General features: G+C 41.9%; 1 protein-coding gene across 1 annotated transcript in view; it reads left to right on the top strand.

Annotated features, from left to right (window-relative positions):
* The window catches only part of cubn (cubilin (intrinsic factor-cobalamin receptor)), a gene marked incomplete at its 5' end in the record, with an annotated part of 100,080 nt that overhangs the window by 24,403 nt on the left and 57,125 nt on the right, over positions 1–18,552 (top strand). The window contains 10 exons of the mRNA XM_080418203.1: positions 737–930; positions 2,595–2,754; positions 10,426–10,607; positions 12,026–12,194; positions 12,385–12,566; positions 14,638–14,794; positions 15,006–15,122; positions 16,082–16,195; positions 17,426–17,554; positions 17,746–17,878. Coding sequence (XP_080274329.1) covers positions 737–930; positions 2,595–2,754; positions 10,426–10,607; positions 12,026–12,194; positions 12,385–12,566; positions 14,638–14,794; positions 15,006–15,122; positions 16,082–16,195; positions 17,426–17,554; positions 17,746–17,878 — 1,537 coding nt within the window. The remainder of the gene's footprint in view (positions 1–736; positions 931–2,594; positions 2,755–10,425; positions 10,608–12,025; positions 12,195–12,384; positions 12,567–14,637; positions 14,795–15,005; positions 15,123–16,081; positions 16,196–17,425; positions 17,555–17,745; positions 17,879–18,552) is intronic.

Below are 18,552 nucleotides of genomic sequence, written 5' to 3'. Positions count from 1 at the left end.
TATCTTGAGAACCGTTCGACCGACCGACCAAATTCAAATTTGCCACACACGTCACTCACAGACGACCCGAGGGAGTGTGTAGTGCCCGGCGTCATTTCGGTTAGATAGGCGGTTGTCCAGAACCGCCAGAAAAGGCTCTGGCTGTGGCCCAAATGAGCCAATTGATTGCCATGGCAACCCCAGCCTAAGCTTGATTTGGCAAATTTGCCATTTGATTATTTAGTCAATCTACTTTCCACAGTCAGTTTGCACTCCTCAGACATTCTCCACACATTCTCCACAGACGTTTACCACTGCACAAGGACTTTCCAGAACCGCCCATCACCCGATATGCCCATATATGGGTATAAAGGGGACAAGGACAGACAGATTTCCTTATATGGCATAAACGAGACACAGGGGACAGATACAGATATCTCCATATATGCGGACAAAAGGGACACAGAATAGGTTATAATGGGTATTGCATAACAGTCACTTGTCTACTTACAATCATTTTGAAAACATTGTATATAAATGTTCACTCATGGGGGTCCCTGGCACAAATTATTTTCAGATTCAGTACATATCAATGTGGGGTTGCTTGGCTAGCGTTCAGGAACAGCAACGGTTAAATAGGTTTGAGTGTTGCGGGCGTAAATAAACTCACTGGGAAGCACTCTGGACATGATATTGCTCTGCTCAAAAATGCTTTCTGTGGATCTTAAGAGTGTATTTTGGTACTCTCTCCATGCAGACTGTGTTGGCGTGTTGATCTCTGGGCAGCACATGGGTATGATTGAGTCTCTGAACTACCCCAACAACTACCCCAACTTGGCTCGGTGCAGCTGGACCATACAGGCCTACATGGGCAACACTGTCAACTACTCCTTCACTGCCTTTGACCTGGAGAATGTTGGCGGCGCTTGTGAATACTACGACTACGTCAAGGTACACGCACGCACGCACGCACGCACACACACACACACGCTCGCATGCACGCATGCACACGCGCATGCACACGCGCATGCACACACATACACACATACACGCACGCACGCACGCACGCACGCACGCACGCACGCACACACGCACACACGCACACACACACACACACATTAACCCTAGTGTCTATTCTGGGTGTACCATGTGTGTACCTTGCGATGCAACGCATTGTGAGCTTGTAGATCGGCTATTTTGACTATTTTGAGCTTAAAACTTTTTTTTTTATTATAAAAAAGGAACGGTTTTGGACTTACAAGGTTTCCCCCCGACAGCAACGATATGGTATTGAGCACAGTTGTTGCTACAGTGTGTTCTGATGGGGGTTTAGTTGTTCAGTGGGATCCTGTTTGAAGTAGTCTACTGTGTCTTACATAACGGACTCCCACTGGTGGAAAAACAAAAAGGACTTTTGGAGGAAAAGAGAAAAGGAAAGATGACTGCATGTTTTCCTACCGGCCCCCCCGTCACCATGACTACACTCGAACACCATGACATCATCCGCACAATGAATAACAGACAAGTGTGTGTGTGTGTGTGTGTGTGTGTGTGTGTGTGTGTGTGTGTGTGTGTGTGTGTGTGTGTGTGTGTGTGTGTGCATACATGCATGTATGTGTGTGTGTGTATATATTGTGCCTGTGTGTTTCTGTAATAGACATATACTGTACACACACACACACACACACACACACACACGTGTGCGTGTGTGTGCGTGCGCTTATGCGTGCGTGTCTTCTTAAAAGCAGAACATCTGTCTCTTGTCTTCATGGTGTGTGTCAGGTCATACTCTTATCAGATCAGGTTTCCAAAGCAACCAGGCCAATACAAGCTTCTCACACAATGTGACATTGTAGAGCTATCATTCTGTACATCTGCTCATTTATTTCCTCTATTTTTGAAGATTAATTTTGATAATAATAATAATAATATGCAATAAAATAATTAAACAGGTAGGCCTACTAGGACAGCTACTGGCACCTGCCTGAAGCGCATAAGCTCTCTTGGCTAAGCAGGGATTCCCGCTTGAATAAGTGGGAAAGAAATATGATTTCCCACGTGGCTGACCCATGTTCATATCCTGGGTGTTAAAGTTGCAATTATCTCTCTCCGTTGGGAGAGGACATAAAACATAGAGATTGTAACTTTAAGGAATCACAGTTAAAAGTGGATGCACAGTTAGATGGTACAGCCATACCATCTGCAGTTAAAGGCATAGTTTGTATCTTTGCCCTGTGCTTACATAACAAAACAATAAATATATATTTTTTACCAATCATATCCCTCTATAACAACAGTCCTCGTCTACCAAAACAAACAGTGAAAACACCTAAATACAGCGAGAGGGCAATGTGTCTCTGCAGGTAAACACCACCACACTACTCCAGGCTGATAACAGCTGATATAGAGGGAAATGATGGGTAAAACAATAATGTATTGTTTTGTTATGTAAGTAACAAAACAATGTACATACTATGCCTTTAAAGTAGAAGCATCAACTCCAGAGATAAGCACCTGAGCAGTGAGCACAATATGTAACTTTAGGATTATCTTGTGGGACTTACACACGTGCGGCATAGGCCTAATTTCTCCACTGTCTGGCATCCCTTCCCCAGCTCTACAACGGGCCTAACACGCAAGCCCCGTTGATTGGCGCGTTCTGCGGGACGAGGCCCCCTCCAGCGAACACCACGACAGGCTCCTTCCTCACGGTGGTGTTCGGGTCGGACTTCTCGGTGGGCATGTCCGGCTTCCAGATGATGTGGTCCCAGAACGGTAAGACACGACGATCACACTGTCACCAGTTAGGCCTGTCACATGTATTATGTAGTTGCATTTACATGTATGAGGGATAATCGCGATGATTTTGTATAATCGTTTACATGTTGAAAATTTTTCTTACAGTTCAAACATTAAAATAATAGTGGAAATAGCCAATCTTCAAGATCGCATTGTGACATTTTGTGAGCTTGTAGATCTGCTATTTCCACTATAACTTTTTTTAAAGTGTAAAATTATTAATTATGTCAGACATTTCTTTGTATATTTGAGTTATTTGTCATATCTGCCCTGTCCAATTTGTGTTTATGAAGCTTACAAGGCAAACATAAATGTAAACAGACTCGCCATTTTTTCTGCATTTAATCGTCAACTAAAATGTCATGATCATGACAGCCCTACTCATCAGGTGTAAAGTCGGTTGGAAACACAATCACAGTCAGCTTGTTAAGCCCTGATTGCAAGTTAGTTACTAATGTAAGGTGGAGACGCCATAATTGATAAATAACCCAACAACCTCTGGGTAATCAGCAGTTCACACATATCAGGCAGACAGTTCCTGTCTGTCTGTGATGTGTTCTCCTCACTCATTTCATTATTGTTCTTAACCTCTCTCTCTGTCTCACTGAGAATGTTTGCTCTGCTGGTTCTGACACAGCAAAACAGAAGCACAGTCTTATAGAAGACTCTCATTCTCTGTTTGTTCCGTCTAGCACTTTTAGACTGTTAACACTGGTCCTGTTTCATACCTTTCTACTTGCTGCTGAGAGATGTGTACGACCCAGACCCAGTACCTTCATGCTCAGCCGTGTGTAAATGTGTTGGTGATAACCATATGGGCTGAACTGTATGAAAATGAGGCGTTTTTTTAAGCGAGAAAGGCCACTGTTCGACCAAGACTAGCATTATCCAACATCTAATATGTTGTAATAGACTCCAATGGCACTGGTTGTGTGGCTTTTTCCACTTGTTTACAGTTTTAACCCAATAAGACCTGAGGCCGATTCTACGAATGTCTTCTAAATCCCAACAGTATTCTGAAAAAATCTATGTTTCTATATCAGTGGTGCTCAAACTTTTTCATGTCAAGGACCCCCAAAATTATATTTATTTGGCCGCCGACCCCAATTCAAAATATTTTGTTCCAAGGACCCCCAGAAGCAAAGATTTTAGTTAAAAATGTTCACAAATTTTCTTTTTAGCTCAAATCAAAAAGTGACACAGATGCGTTCCAGGTCTTAATGGCTTAAAGGTAGTCTGTGGGTTTTTAATTATGACACATTACTTATTGCACTTTTAAAAAAAAAAGTTAAACCTTCAGTGAATTATGAGCATTGGGGCCAACAGGAATAGCCTGGTAAACCCTCCCTCCGGAAATCTCAATTCCATTTCATTTCAGGAGTGAGTCTGGCCTGATCCGCCTGTCTGCAATATTGGCTGTGCTGGAGTTGGGCGGGAGTAATACCGTTGACTGACAACCCCTTCAGCCAATGATAATTTTTCCCCTTCAGCCAATCAGCAGTTCACCAGTCTTAATGTGACGCGACGGGACTTTTGAGACAGCCATACCCAAAATGGGTTGCCTTTTTCGGGTACAATGGTGTCACTGCCCGCCCCTACCGGTTCTCTAATTTTTTTTTTTTAAATAGGCTTTGTCATGATTAATTGACCACATATATGAAGTTAAACAACTACATTCTATCCAAACGATATCTTATAAGTAAATTCCGTGCCTCAAAATAGAAGTTAGAGAGCTTTTTGAAGTAAAAAAATAGCGGAGAATTGGCCGCACAAGAAAAAGATGGCTGCCGTTCGTGTTTTGGGCTCACTCGAACTCGCCACCTGATTGGCCAACGTAAGCTGTCAATCACAGAACAATGAGCGACGACGCTGATAGGCGCGGGCGTTTGGCATACACAGCCAATATTGCAGAGAGGCGGTTCATGCCAGACTCACTCCAGGAATCAAATAGAAATTAGATTTCCGGAGGGAGGGTTTACCAGGCTACAACAGGAAGGCATTGTCGGTCGAATCAGAAAACGTTGAGCTGGTTGTTGTTTGTCAAAGTGCTGTAATTGTGATCTTAGTTTACAAATGCCATCCAAGGCAAGCAATGGGATTTAAACACAGGAGGACGTTGTTATTTTGTGGTACATGCACTCATCAGGAAGCTTCAGTGTAGATGGATGCATTGATTGATTGATTCACATCTTTATTGTCAAAAATGCATAATGCAAACATAGTTCTAGTATACATATTTGTCGAAAGTATAAAACACAATAAAGCTTGATTTCCATTGTGGTGCTTAGCATGTGGATGCCAGGTGTTCATAAAGGTAATTCAGTTAATCTTCACACTGCAGCCATGCATGGGTTTGATACCTATATGTACTGTATACTATCACAGAGTGAACAACAGAATGCCATTGAAGTGACTTAAATTACTATCATTATCATATAACCATGAACCTGACCTTAAGATGACATATAGCTCATCTCCTTCCTCCAACTGCACCGTGACACCATTAGAAGTATTATAACTTCCATCCCCATTATAACCATATGCGGTTGCAAGTCGTTGTCCGTTCTCTGTAGAGGGATGCATTGCCAACTTTTCCTTGACCATGATGGTGGTAGAAACTGAAGTGATCATGACAGCCCTACTCATCAGGTGTAAAGTCGGTTGGAAACACAATCACAGTCAGCTTGTTAAGCCCTGATTGCAAGTTAGTTACTAATGTAAGGTGGAGACGCCATAATTGATAAATAACCCAACAACCTCTGGGTAATCAGCAGTTCACACATATCAGGCAGACAGTTCCTGTCTGTCTGTGATGTGTTCTCCTCACTCATTTCATTATTGTTCTTAACCTCTCTCTCTGTCTCACTGAGAATGTTTGCTCTGCTGGTTCTGACACAGCAAAACAGAAGCACAGTCTTATAGAAGACTCTCATTCTCTGTTTGTTCGGCGTCTAGCACTTTTAGACTGTTAACACTGGTCCTGTTTCATACCTTTCTACTTGCTGCTGAGAGATGTGTACGACCCAGACCCAGTACCTTCATGCTCAGCCGTGTGTAAATTTGTTGGTGATAACCATATGGGCTGAACTGTATGAAAATGAGGCGTTTTTTTAAGCGAGAAAGGCCACTGTTCGACCAAGACTAGCATTATCCAACATCTAATATGTTGTAATAGACTCCAATGGCACTGGTTGTGTGGCTTTTTCCACTTGTTTACAGTTTTAACCCAATAAGACCTGAGGCCGATTCTACGAATGTCTTCTAAATCCCAACAGTATTCTGAAAAAATCTATGTTTCTATATCAGTGGTGCTCAAACTTTTTCATGTCAAGGACCCCCAAAATTATATTTATTTGGCCGCCGACCCCAATTCAAAATATTTTGTTCCAAGGACCCCCAGAAGCAAAGATTTTAGTTAAAAATGTTCACAAATTTTCTTTTTAGCTCAAATCAAAAAGTGACACAGATGCGTTCCAGGTCTTAATGGCTTAAAGGTAGTCTGTGGGTTTTTAATTATGACACATTACTTATTGCACTTTTTAAAAAAAAAGTTAAACCTTCAGTGAATTATGAGCATTGGGGCCAACAGGAAGGCATTGTCGGTCGAATCAGAAAACGTTGAGCTGGTTGTTGTTTGTCAAAGTGCTGTAATTGTGATCTTAGTTTACAAATGCCATCCAAGGCAAGCAATGGGATTTAAACACAGGAGGACGTTGTTATTTTGTGGTACATGCACTCATCAGGAAGCTTCAGTGTAGACACACGGATGCATTGATTGATTGATTCACATCTTTATTGTCAAAAATGCATAATGCAAACATAGTTCTAGTATACATATTTGTCGAAAGTATAAAACACAATAAAGCTTGATTTCCATTGTGGTGCTTAGCATGTGGATGCCAGGTGTTCATAAAGGTAATTCAGTTAATCTTCACACTGCAGCCATGCATGGGTTTGATACCTATATGTACTGTATACTATCACAGAGTGAACAACAGAATGCCATTGAAGTGACTTAAATTACTATCATTATCATATAACCATGAACCTGACCTTAAGATGACATATAGCTCATCTCCTTCCTCCAACTGCACCGTGACACCATTAGAAGTATTATAACTTCCATCCCCATTATAACCATATGCGGTTGCAAGTCGTTGTCCGTTCTTGTAGAGGGATGCATTGCCAACTTTTCCTTGACCATGATGGTGGTAGAAACTGAAGTGATAAACTCCTTTTACTGGTGTTGTGAAGATACCTAAAAAGAGATTTGTGATTGAGATTAATTACCTTGTCTTGAATATCCCCCAACATTTGTATATTTTATGCTCAGTTGTCCATAGTTAATACCTGTGTTTGGACTGTAAGTGTTGCCAATGTTGGTGAAAACCTTTCTGTATTTCAGGGTGGTGTCTGTGTTGAAGGGTCCTTGGTACCCATTATTATCAAGTCCAGCTGAGAATGCCACTTTAGATTTAGCTATAAAAATAAAAAACATGAGAGGACATTGCAGAGGAGTTACAATGTCAGGACTAACAGCTTGAGCAACAATCATTTGGTTTCAAAATAGCCTACTGGAATGAACCATTAGATGTACAGTACTGTAATTCTTTAACTCCAGATAATTCCTCGAACACAAATGAGCTGTTTATGACATCAAAATCAACCTACTGTAGATGTCAGTCTTGCTTTTTATTGTTTATTTAATTGTATTTAAACAACAACTGAAGCTACTATTTTAGTACGCTAATGTTCCAGGAAGAGAAAGGCTGTGTTTCCATTAGCTTGGAAGACGATATTGAGCATTAGTGAGGAGCCATAATGGAAATAACTTTGAAAATATGTGAAGTATTCATCACGCTGAATTCACACCAGTTCTGAGAAAGTGTCGAGATTCAATGCATTGACTATGGCTAGGAGTGAGGAGTGGCATTGTAGAGAAAAAGATCAACTTTGCCTCTGCCGCAGTGCTGCAAAACATCTGCTCGGAGCATTGTAGCTCACACTGGACCACAACTTGCTTATTTACGAGGGTGTCACTCACCTATACCTCGTTTTTTTCCACTATGAAGTGGGAAAACAGAGTGCTGGAAATCGCTGCCTCTGCTGGTGTTAATTCAGCGTTAGTGTTTCTTAGAGACACTGAATATTGAACCCGCAGGTGATGATTCTTCTCTTGCTAGTATTTCTACCGTCCAGTCTTCATGTGTAGATAAGAGATTGTCTTACCTGACGTCTCCAGCAGCTGTTGCAGATGATTCTCAGTGGAGCTCAGTCTGGAGTGAACATCTCTCAACTCTGACACACTGCTGTCCACTGCAACTGTTAGCTCTGTAGACAGTAGACATGACAGTAGTTTAACACATAACAGTGATCCAAGGTGAACCAGTAGGATGTAACAGCAGTGACAACACACAGAAATGTGTGTGGGGAGGAATTAATTGGGGAGAAAGGTGTAAAACACACCAAAAAGACGATGTAGTAGATGTAGATCTGCTATTTTAAGTATTTTTGGTTCAAATAAGTGTTAAATAGCTCTATATTCTGATTGTCATTGCTATTAGAGTGTTTGTGCAGTAAAAGGAGTCTCCATGTCCCTCCAGCTCTTTATTAAACAGAAAATGCATTTTCAGTACTATCTCCTGATTGGCTTAAATGTTGTCACCTACCTGAAAATGTACATATATTCTGTTTACTAAAGAGCTGGAGAGGCCCCTGTGACCGAACAAACGCTCTGTAGCAATGATTACTATCAGAATATAGTACTTTAACCTTTTAACAAAACCCTCCAAAAAATATCACTTACTGTACCCTACCTTTAAGTGTCAAATAAAATTGCTTGCCTGTTCACAAACATAAACATGTTGACTTAATTTACCTTCATTCTCCTTCTGTAGAATGGCCACCTGTGACTCTGTAGACTTCATCCTGGCTTCCATGGCTAAAAACAATTGTAGTGAAAAAAAAATCAATACAATCGAAAATTGTCCATGTTTTATATTGGTTTCTAAACTAGACTGTGACCTCAACAAGCTTGCATGTTTACCTTCATTCTCCATCTCTGTAGCCTTCAGCCTGGCTTCCATGGCTCCAATCTTCATCAACAGTTCACACATATCAGGCAGACAGTTCCTGTCTGGCTCTGGCTGTGATATTTCATTCTTGTTCTTAACTCCTCTCTCTATCTCACTGAGAATGTTTGCTCTGCTGTTTCTGACGCAGCAAAATAGAAGCACCGATACACTTAAAAAGACTCTCATTCTCTATTTGTTGTCTGGCACTCAGACTGTTAACACTGGTCCTGTTTCATACCTTTCTACTTGCTGGTGAGAGTTGTGTACGTCCGACCTAGGCCCAGTATTTATGCTCCGCGGTGTGTGAATTTGTTGGTGATAACCATATGTGTTGACAGCTGCAGTGTATGAAATTCTTTTTTTGAGCGTGAAAGGCCAGTGTTTGATCAAGATGAGCAGTATCCAACATCTAATATGTTGTAATAGACTCCAATGTCACTGACTTTGTGTGGCACTGGTTGTGTGGCTTTTTCCACTTGTTTACTTTTTTACTGTGTGTTTTCTTTACTTATTTCACTTTAAATATTGTTCTTAATTCTTCAGTGAATAGAGAGCAATGATTCAAGTGTACACATTTCTTCCTTGGCAATACTTTTATTATTATTTTAGTACGACGGACAGGGTCAAGAGAGTAAACACAGTAAAATCATCAGTGATCATTTATTAATTTGTAACTAAGAGTGTACAAATATAAACCAAATGGACCTGTAAATTAAAGGCCGGATTATACTTGCTGTGTCCACATAACCATGAGGGTCCACGGATAGCGATTCATACATAGTTCTGTTTTTTACTAAATCTTTATGTCTGCATACACACACGTGTTCCTTTCCTATGAGGTTGTGAGACAAACCTGTCCAACAGCAATTTGTTTCCAAGAGTTGAAGCACAGGAGCGCCAATGGCCTAGTGGTTAAGGCGCATACCCCATATAGGCTCTAATGCAGCTTGACAGCGGGCCTCTCTCTCCCTGTTTCCTGTCATTCTCAACTGTACTATCCAATAAGAAAAGCCCCAAATATATCAAAAAAGAACAGAAAAAAAAGAGTTGAAGCACATTGGATCATCTTTATAGGCTTGTAATGACAAGTTATACAGATGTGTGGAGCAACGGATCTCCGCATACAGTACATCCTCTCCTCAGACAGAACCTCCGTGTTCGTGCACAAAGTATGCATGACAATAAAATCGGAAAGGCACACACAATCATATGACACTGGCGTAACGTCGCAGCTACGCGAGCACGTCAAGTATAATATGGCCTTAACACTCAGGATTTTACAGTGTAACTAGACAATGTGCACCCCTGAGTGCAGATACCCAGCAGTCTGGGTTGACTACCCAGATCTGTGTCAGTCGGTCCATTGGTGTTCGAGATTAGCTGTCTACAGAGAGAGACGCACGCACGCACGCACGACGCACGCACGCACGCCGCACGCACGCACGCACGCACGCACGCACGCACGCACGCACGCACGCACGCACGCACGCACGCACGCACGCACGCACGCACGCACGCACGCACGCACGCACGCACGCACGCTAACCATTTGACTTGGTGTGGTCGTTGACAGGTTGCGGTGGGGTGCTGTCCGGCCCCAGCGGCTCCTTCAACAGCCCAGGTTACCCCAACAGGTACCCAGAAAACAGAGAGTGCATCTGGTACATCACCACAGCCACCGGCAGCAGTGTCACCATCACCATCCATGAGTTCAACGTGGAGTATCACCCCGACTGCAACTATGACGTGCTGGAGGTGAGACCCAGTGGTGGAAAGTAACTAAGTACATTTACTCAAGTACTGTACTTGAGTACAATTTTGAGGCTCTCTTACTTTACTGCAGTATTTTCAAATTTCAATACTTTTACTTCTACTCCACATCTCGGCAAATATTGTACTTTTTACTCCACTACTTTAGTTACTAGTTAGTTTGTAGATTGGAATTATTATTATAAAACATACATTAACCACTTCAGCCCTATTTAAACTTTGGCTATTTGCAAATAGAAAACGCGTCACAATATGCGATGCGTTGTGACCTTGTAGATCTGCTATTTTCAAAAGATTTTAATGCATAATTATGATACCTTGTGAAATGGGACATTCTGCATAATGAGTACTTTTACTTTTGGTACTTTTAAGTATATTTTGATGCCAATACTTTTGTACTTTTACTCAAGTAAATGTTGATTACCAGACTTTTACTTGTAACAGAGTGTTTCTACATTGCAGTACTGATACTTTTACTTAAGTAAAGAAATGTAGTACTTCTTCCACGACTGGTGAGACCCGACGATTATTTAGACTTTGTCGCACGACTGTGTTGCTCAACTATAACATTCAACTGGAAGATGTGTTGCGTTCAGTTGAAAATCAGTTAATATGCCTGCTTTGCTGCTTTGTTTGGTTTGTCATCTTCAGTGGTTGCATGACACTCACTTGTTCTGTCACTCTGCAATCATTTTCTTGGTCATGTCCTGACACAAGGTCACACTCACTCATTCATGCAGAGGGAGACAGTGTGATCAACGTGTATAGCGATTTGGCTCTGAAACGATTTCAGGGACATCTTTGAAATGAATCTGAGTTGCAATGTTAGTTAAATAGATAGATCAGTGTGGCCGAAGAAAATAAGGTATAAGATATTTTGTAAAGTAAATGTAGTGTTGACAAAGGATGAGGTCGCACAGCTCTTAGCCACGATGCAAAAAGTTTATTTAAAAGGAAACCAACGTTTCGACAGTGAAGTCTTCCTCAGGGTTTCTGTTACCTGCGGTGGCCAGCACCTCATCAACACAGGTGTGCGCTCCCTCCTCTGTGTTTGCCTAGTAATGTAAATGTAGACATGAGCAGAATCAGAATCAGAATCAGAATCAGAATCAGTTTTATTGTCACATCACAGGTTTACAAGGTAAAAAAGTGGGTGAAATTCTTTTTTGTACATCAGGGGGGAAAGGTATAGGAACATTACTACTTGTTTAAGATGTTTCTATCCTCTGCTCTTATTTAAACGGTTTACAACGATTTACATAACCAATATCAAAATAGCACATGTGAGATGTGAAGTTATTGTTTGCCATCGCTATAGGCTGCACCTACACTAATGCATCATCCTCAGTTTGTGTCGCCAACAAAACCTCCGCAAACACCCTCTATTGACCTTTGCCCTCTAGGTGTTCGGTGGCCCTGACCTGACGGCCCCGCGTCTGGCCCAGCTGTGCACCACCACCACCAGCCCCATGCAGGTGTCCAGCACCGGCAACATGCTGACGGTGAGGTTCAAGTCCGACGCCTACGTCAGTGGAGGCGGGTTCAACGCCAGCTGGACCGAAGTCCAGGGAGGTGGGTGGCTGGACCACACGCACACACACGCACGCATGCACACGCACACACGCACACACTAAACACCTGGACTGTCACTGACATTTTGTGAAAAAAGAGAAAATCATACCACCATGCCTCTCTCCTCTCCTCTCCTCTCCTCTCCTCTCCTCTCCTCTCCTCTCCTCTCCTCTCCTCTCCTCTCCTCCAGGCTGTGGGGGACCAGTAACTGCTCCGTACGGGGAGATCCACTCCCCTTTGTACCCCAACAACTATCCCCACAACGTGGACTGTTCCTGGGTCATCAGTGTGGACCCCAGCCACCGAGTGCTTTTTAACTTCTCTGACCTAGCTCTTGAGCCTCACCCCAGCTGCCTCTATGACTATGTGGCTGTAAGTTAAACATTTATTTTTGTCAACTTTCATACTTAGTCAAGAATATGTATAATTTTTTTTCCCCCTTTTGGTCACGGTAAAGCAGTTATTACGGAACATACCATCTCACCAGTGCTCTACCAATATCTTACTGCAGTGGTTCTTAAACTTTTTCATGTCAAGGACACCTCCAATTTGATATGTATTTGCACCCCCATTTGAAAATGATTTTGTGCCAGGGACCCCCATATAAGATTTGCATTGTAAAAAAAAAAAAAAAAAAGATCATTTCTCATTTTCGATATTGTTTTTTTTTAAAAATGGCAGATCTACATACTTGTAGATTCTGGTGTTTACAACTGACTTGGATGCAATATTCACTCATTTTGCTGGGGACCCCATGGAACCCCCTCTAGGACCCCTCGGGGTCACCGGACCCCACTTTGAGAACCACTCCCTTACTGACTCACATACTTATCTCGTCTGATTCCAGTCTGTCAGCCCGTAACTCTGACACTGCATCCTGTGGCCGGCGGTTTCTCTCTTCACATTAGCAGCAGACGGTAGCTCATCGTAATGTGGTCAAAGGGACAGAAAGACTCACAGACAGTGTGTGAATGGCTTCTGGGTTGCATAACAAACCAGTACTCTCTTCAACCGAGTCCTCATCTCTGAGTGATATGACTCATGGATAAGGGTTAGAACTGCTTTTCAAAAAGAATCATGTCACGTTGTGTGTCTTGCAGTGGAACTAGTTCATTATTGAGGCAAAAAACAACAACATCACATATATACAGGATATAAAGATTTTGTCATTATTATATGCCCATACCCTGTATATTGGCATGCCCATATACGGGCATATTGGTTGGACTGGCGGTTTTGGATAACTGGATATCCATATATGCCCATATATGGACATATCGGTCGGATTTGTGGTTCTGGACAACCGCATATCCAAACAACTCTGCGGCATCCACCGCACTCCCTCGAGTTCTTGCCGATGTGCTCGCTGAGTTTGAAGTCGGTCGGTCCCATATATGTTGTATATGACCATACTATGTGCATTGCGGTCGGATCTGGGGCTCTGGACAACCGGATATCCATATGCCTCAGGTTTATTTATGGTTCTATCTGAGTCATAGTGACATGCCTATGGGCGTATCGGGTATGTTTATGGTTATGTCTGAGTCAGAGTGACGTGGCCGTGGTCCTGCCTATGGGCGTATGGGGTTTGTTTATGGTTATGTCTGAGTGGCCCAGACATGGAGCGGTCCAAGAAGAGTGGTCCCCGCCCTGCCGGCAAGCCAATCCTCCCTTAAGCCAATTTTATTTTATTTAGGATAAACATGATCCATTCCAGTAACTTAAAAAACCCAATGTTTGTGTTCATTCTTATCATTCACAAGAGCCTGTGTCACTTCTCGGCACAGACACACAACAGTTTGATAAGGTGGGAATTCCACTGAAATTGCAGACACAGCTGGTTCTGTGGACACCAGTTATTTACTTGACCCTGACTGAATAAACAAGAGTCAGTCGATTGGGTTACACATTGCAGCAGAAAGTATTGGCAACAGAGAGAGAAAAAAAATCATTTTCATCAGCAGTTTCTGTACACAATTTATAATCGTATTATAATTTGTATTTCTCAATATTGTAAATGGTCTGCATGCAATTTAAATAATCTGCATTTACTGTACTGTACTGCATAGCGCCTTTTATCAAAGTGCTTTACATATACATTGTGTTACATTCACACACAAACAGACAGGGATAAGCAAGACAACAACTTGCTCATCAGGAGCAGTTAGCGGTCCAGGGTCTTGCTCAAGGACACTTCAGTTTGAAGCCAGGAGGAGCCGGCTATCGAACCGGGCGGAAATCTTCTGACTTCCATAAAACCTTTTGAACAATTTTCCGCCCAATAATGTTAAAAATGGTGAACGTGATTTTAATGGGTCGACATACTTCTGACAAGAGTCTTAACTTACCCTCACTTACAGAACTTTACTTTTATTTTCCATTATGACAATACTCACTTTCTCTCTCTTTTTATGCCTCTCTCTCTCTCTCTCTCTCTCTGTAGATATATGACGGTCCAACCATGTCATCTCCTCTGTTGGCTCGTGTGTGTGGCACCACCCTCCGCCCTGCCATAACCTCCACCCAGAGCACCATCTACGTGCGTTTCCGCTCAGACATCAGCAACACTCACCGGGGCTTCAGCGCTAGCTTCTCCGAGGGTGGGTCTCCTCCAATATCGATCATGTTAATGATATAAAATGTATATTGAATGTATCAAAATCTCTCTCTATGCATAATAGAACAGCTACTATGACTAGCCACAACTAGCACTAACCTAAACAGTGAAACATAAATATATCACAGATGAATTTGCATCTTTCCTGCAAGGTTTGTGTTGCGTTTGAAACATTTTTCTTCTTTCAACTGCAGCGTGTGGAGCCACCATCGTAACAGACAATGTGGGCGGGGCTATTGCGTCACCACGGTACCCAGGCTTGTACCCAAACAATCAGAACTGCAGCTGGATCATCACCGCCCAGGAGCCATGTGAGTCGACCATCATAATGTCCAGATTTAATTTGAACAGGTTGAACTGGGGTGTATATAATAAAACTATATATATTTTTGGCAACTTAGTTATAATTTATTTAGAGTAGCCAATTATTTTTACCCCCTTTTTCTCCCCAATTTAGTGGTCATGCCAATTAATTCCGCCTCACACACATTTCTGTGTTGCCAATGCTGTTGTATCCTACTGACTCACCTGCCAGTGAGGAGCCCCCACCGGGAGGACGTAGGGCCTTCGTCCTACTCCTCCCGCCCAACACTCCCTGCTGACAGGTGCCGCCCCAGCCTGTAGGAGTACGTACAATGACCAATATCACCCTCCCTGCCCCGAACACGGGCCAATTGTGTTCACATAGACGCCCGACAAAGCCGGATGCACCACGGTGGATTTGAACCAACAACCTTTGAGGTGGTGGGCAGGGACTTTACCACTGCGCCACCCGAGCGGTGGCAACTTGATGTATCACATATAAACATAAGATCATGGTAAACAATACCTGTGAATCACAGTGACAAAGTGCGTCATAAAGCAGCAAAACAGTAAATGGTTGTACAGCAAACACATCAAAGTGAATGAAGTTTTAAGACCTGAGGCAGATTCAAAAAAGGTTTTCTAAATATATATCAGTGGTGCTCAAACCTTTTCATATCAAGGACCCCCGAAATGATATGTATTTGGCCACGGACCCCCATTTAAAAATATCCTATTCCAGGGACCCCCAAAAGCAAATATTTGAGTTAAGAATGTTTGCTTTAAAAAATAGCAGATCTACAAGCTCATAGCACGGCACAAAGTGACACGCTATGAGCTTGTAGATCTGCTATTTTTGAATAGCCAAAGTATAACATAATGGTTAAAGTGGTTACACAGGTGCTTTCCCGGTTTTAATGGGTTAAGAGACAAGTCATAATGCCACTCTCCTTCTCTCTCTGCACAGTCAACCATGTCACTCTGTCATTTACGGAGTTTGAACTGGAGATGGTCAACTCCAACTGCAGCCATGACGCTGTGGAGATCCTGGATGGAAACAACTACGACGCACCTTCCATAGGTACGTGTGTGTGTGTGTGTGTGTGTGTGACTGTGTGTGCATGTGTGTGTGTGTGTGTGCGCGTGTGTGTCGCAAGGATGAGGACAGTCCGGCAAAGTGAGGACATTGCTTACTTGAAAAGTAAAGGACTAGCTAAATGTGAACTGGTCCTTTTAATTTTGTTAGTGTTACATCTATCACAATCAGAATGAGCTTTATTGTCACATCACAGGTTTACATGTGTAAAACAGTGGGTGCAATTTGTTCTTTTTTGTGCCAGCTCCATCATTTTTGTTATTTCCAGAAAGAGAGAGAAAATTTAAAAGAGGAGGGGGAGCAAGAAGAAAGAACAGGAGGAAACATTAAATGAGAAAAAACTAAAGATATCTACAGCACATACTGTATATAGCATATCCATCTGGTACATGAGGTTAGACATAAGGTGCATGAACATAGCAGAATAGCACTATATACCACTATTTCCCAAACACTGGGTTGGGACCCATACTGTATGTGGGTCGCGGACCAATTTTTATGGGTTGAGAGTAAATATCCCCTTTATTTCTTGTTTACTCGATTTTGTTCAAAACATTTTCCCCAAAAATCAAAAATGTTCTTGAGTTAAAAACAAATTCAAAGGTTCTTTCAAAAGGATTCCATAAAATAAAATAAAATAAAATAGAGGGGAAAATATACGTTTTATTAAGTAGTGAAACTAGCTGATCTACAAGCTCACAACACGTCACATCACGACGTGTTGTGAGCTTGTAGATCGGCTAATTTCACTAGTTTGGGTCCCGGGGAGACATCAAATTTCTCATTTGGGTTTCGGAACCACTGCTATATATATTATATTGTACATGACATTTAGACTTTAAGGTGCAAAAATAAATTGCCACGTAGTACATGAGACGATGTAAAAACATGCGTTAGTATCTAATTTCTTACTAACTGGCCATTCTCTCTAGAGGATACAGTATACTTCATGGTAGGGGTGTTCATGACTGATAAAACTCATTTTCAACTAGTCTACTAGTGAAACTTGTATATGATTAATTATGCAATTTAAGCTTGTAGATTTGAGTTTGATAAAAAAACAAAACAAAAAGGCTATAATGACATGCTCACAATATTGACAGGTTGAAAGTGGTTCATGGCTGTTGTCAAACATCTTTTAGGCGCATTACTGTTGCGTTTAGTGTTCCGTTGAGTTTTGCCTGATGATTTCTGACGATTACATTGTCCTGTTAGGTCGCTACTGTGGGACTCAGCTCCCTCATCCAGTCACGTCATTCAGCAACGCCCTGGTGGTCAACTTTGTCACTGACTCCTCCGTGTCCAGGAAGGGTTTCAGAGCCACATACTCTGGATCCACCTCAAGTAAGACTCTTCAGTCTTCATTTGACCCTTTGACTCAAATTATTAATTGAAACTGTAGACTTTTTTTTAAAGCTCAAAATCCACAACACCACAATCTATCTGCACAGACATTCACCTGTCTCCTCTCCTCTCCTCTCCTCTCCTCTCCTCTCCTCTCCTCTCCTCTCCTCTCCTCTCCTCTCCTCCATCAGGTTGTGGAGGAAACTTGGTCATGGAGAGCGGAGCGTTCAACAGTCCTAACTACCCAGACGCGTACCCCCCCAACGTGGAGTGCGTCTGGACCATTACTAGCTCCCCAGGGAACCGTCTCCAGCTCTCATTCATGTTAGTTACCAAGATATCTGCTCTCTGCAAATATGTATGTTAGGGCTGTGAATCGTCTGCTATCTCACGAATCGATTCGATTCCGATTCTTGGGGTCACGATTCCGATTTTTATCGATTTTTTCAAAACAAAAATGTTTTGATTCAAAAGCGATTTTTTTCCGATTCAAACGATTTTCGATTCAAAACGATTCTTGATTCAAAACATAGGATTTCAGGGTCTACTCCAATCTGCTGGCATGAGAACAGAGTACATGTATGTAGCTTTTATAATTGTAAAGGTTTTATCAACTGATAATAATGTAAACACACAAAGGTAAATCCAAGATTAAAAAAAAAATAATAATAATAATAATGATTTTTTTTAAATGAGAATCGATTCTGAATCGTCCAACAGTAGAATCGCGATTCGTATTCGAATCGATTTTTTCCGACACCCCTAATGTATGTATATGTATGTGTTGGAGAGTGAGAGTGTTAGAGTCTGTTGTAGATCTTAGTAGATTGTTAGAGAACTTTTGGGGAATACTTTAACCCATACAATCCGGGAACGCATCTGTGTTATTTTAAGATGTATTTGGCTATTCAAAAAATGCACATCTACTATAAGCTCATATGAGCCTGTAGATCTGCTATTTTTGAAAGATCTTGAAAAAATATATATATAATATATAT

This window comes from Gymnoscopelus braueri, assembly GCF_963280865.1.
Source record: "Gymnoscopelus braueri genome assembly, chromosome: 21".
Lineage (NCBI taxonomy): Eukaryota > Metazoa > Chordata > Actinopteri > Myctophiformes > Myctophidae > Gymnoscopelus > Gymnoscopelus braueri.
The sequence above is the reverse complement of the archived record's forward strand: the minus strand, read 5'-3'. Positions and strand labels throughout refer to the sequence as shown.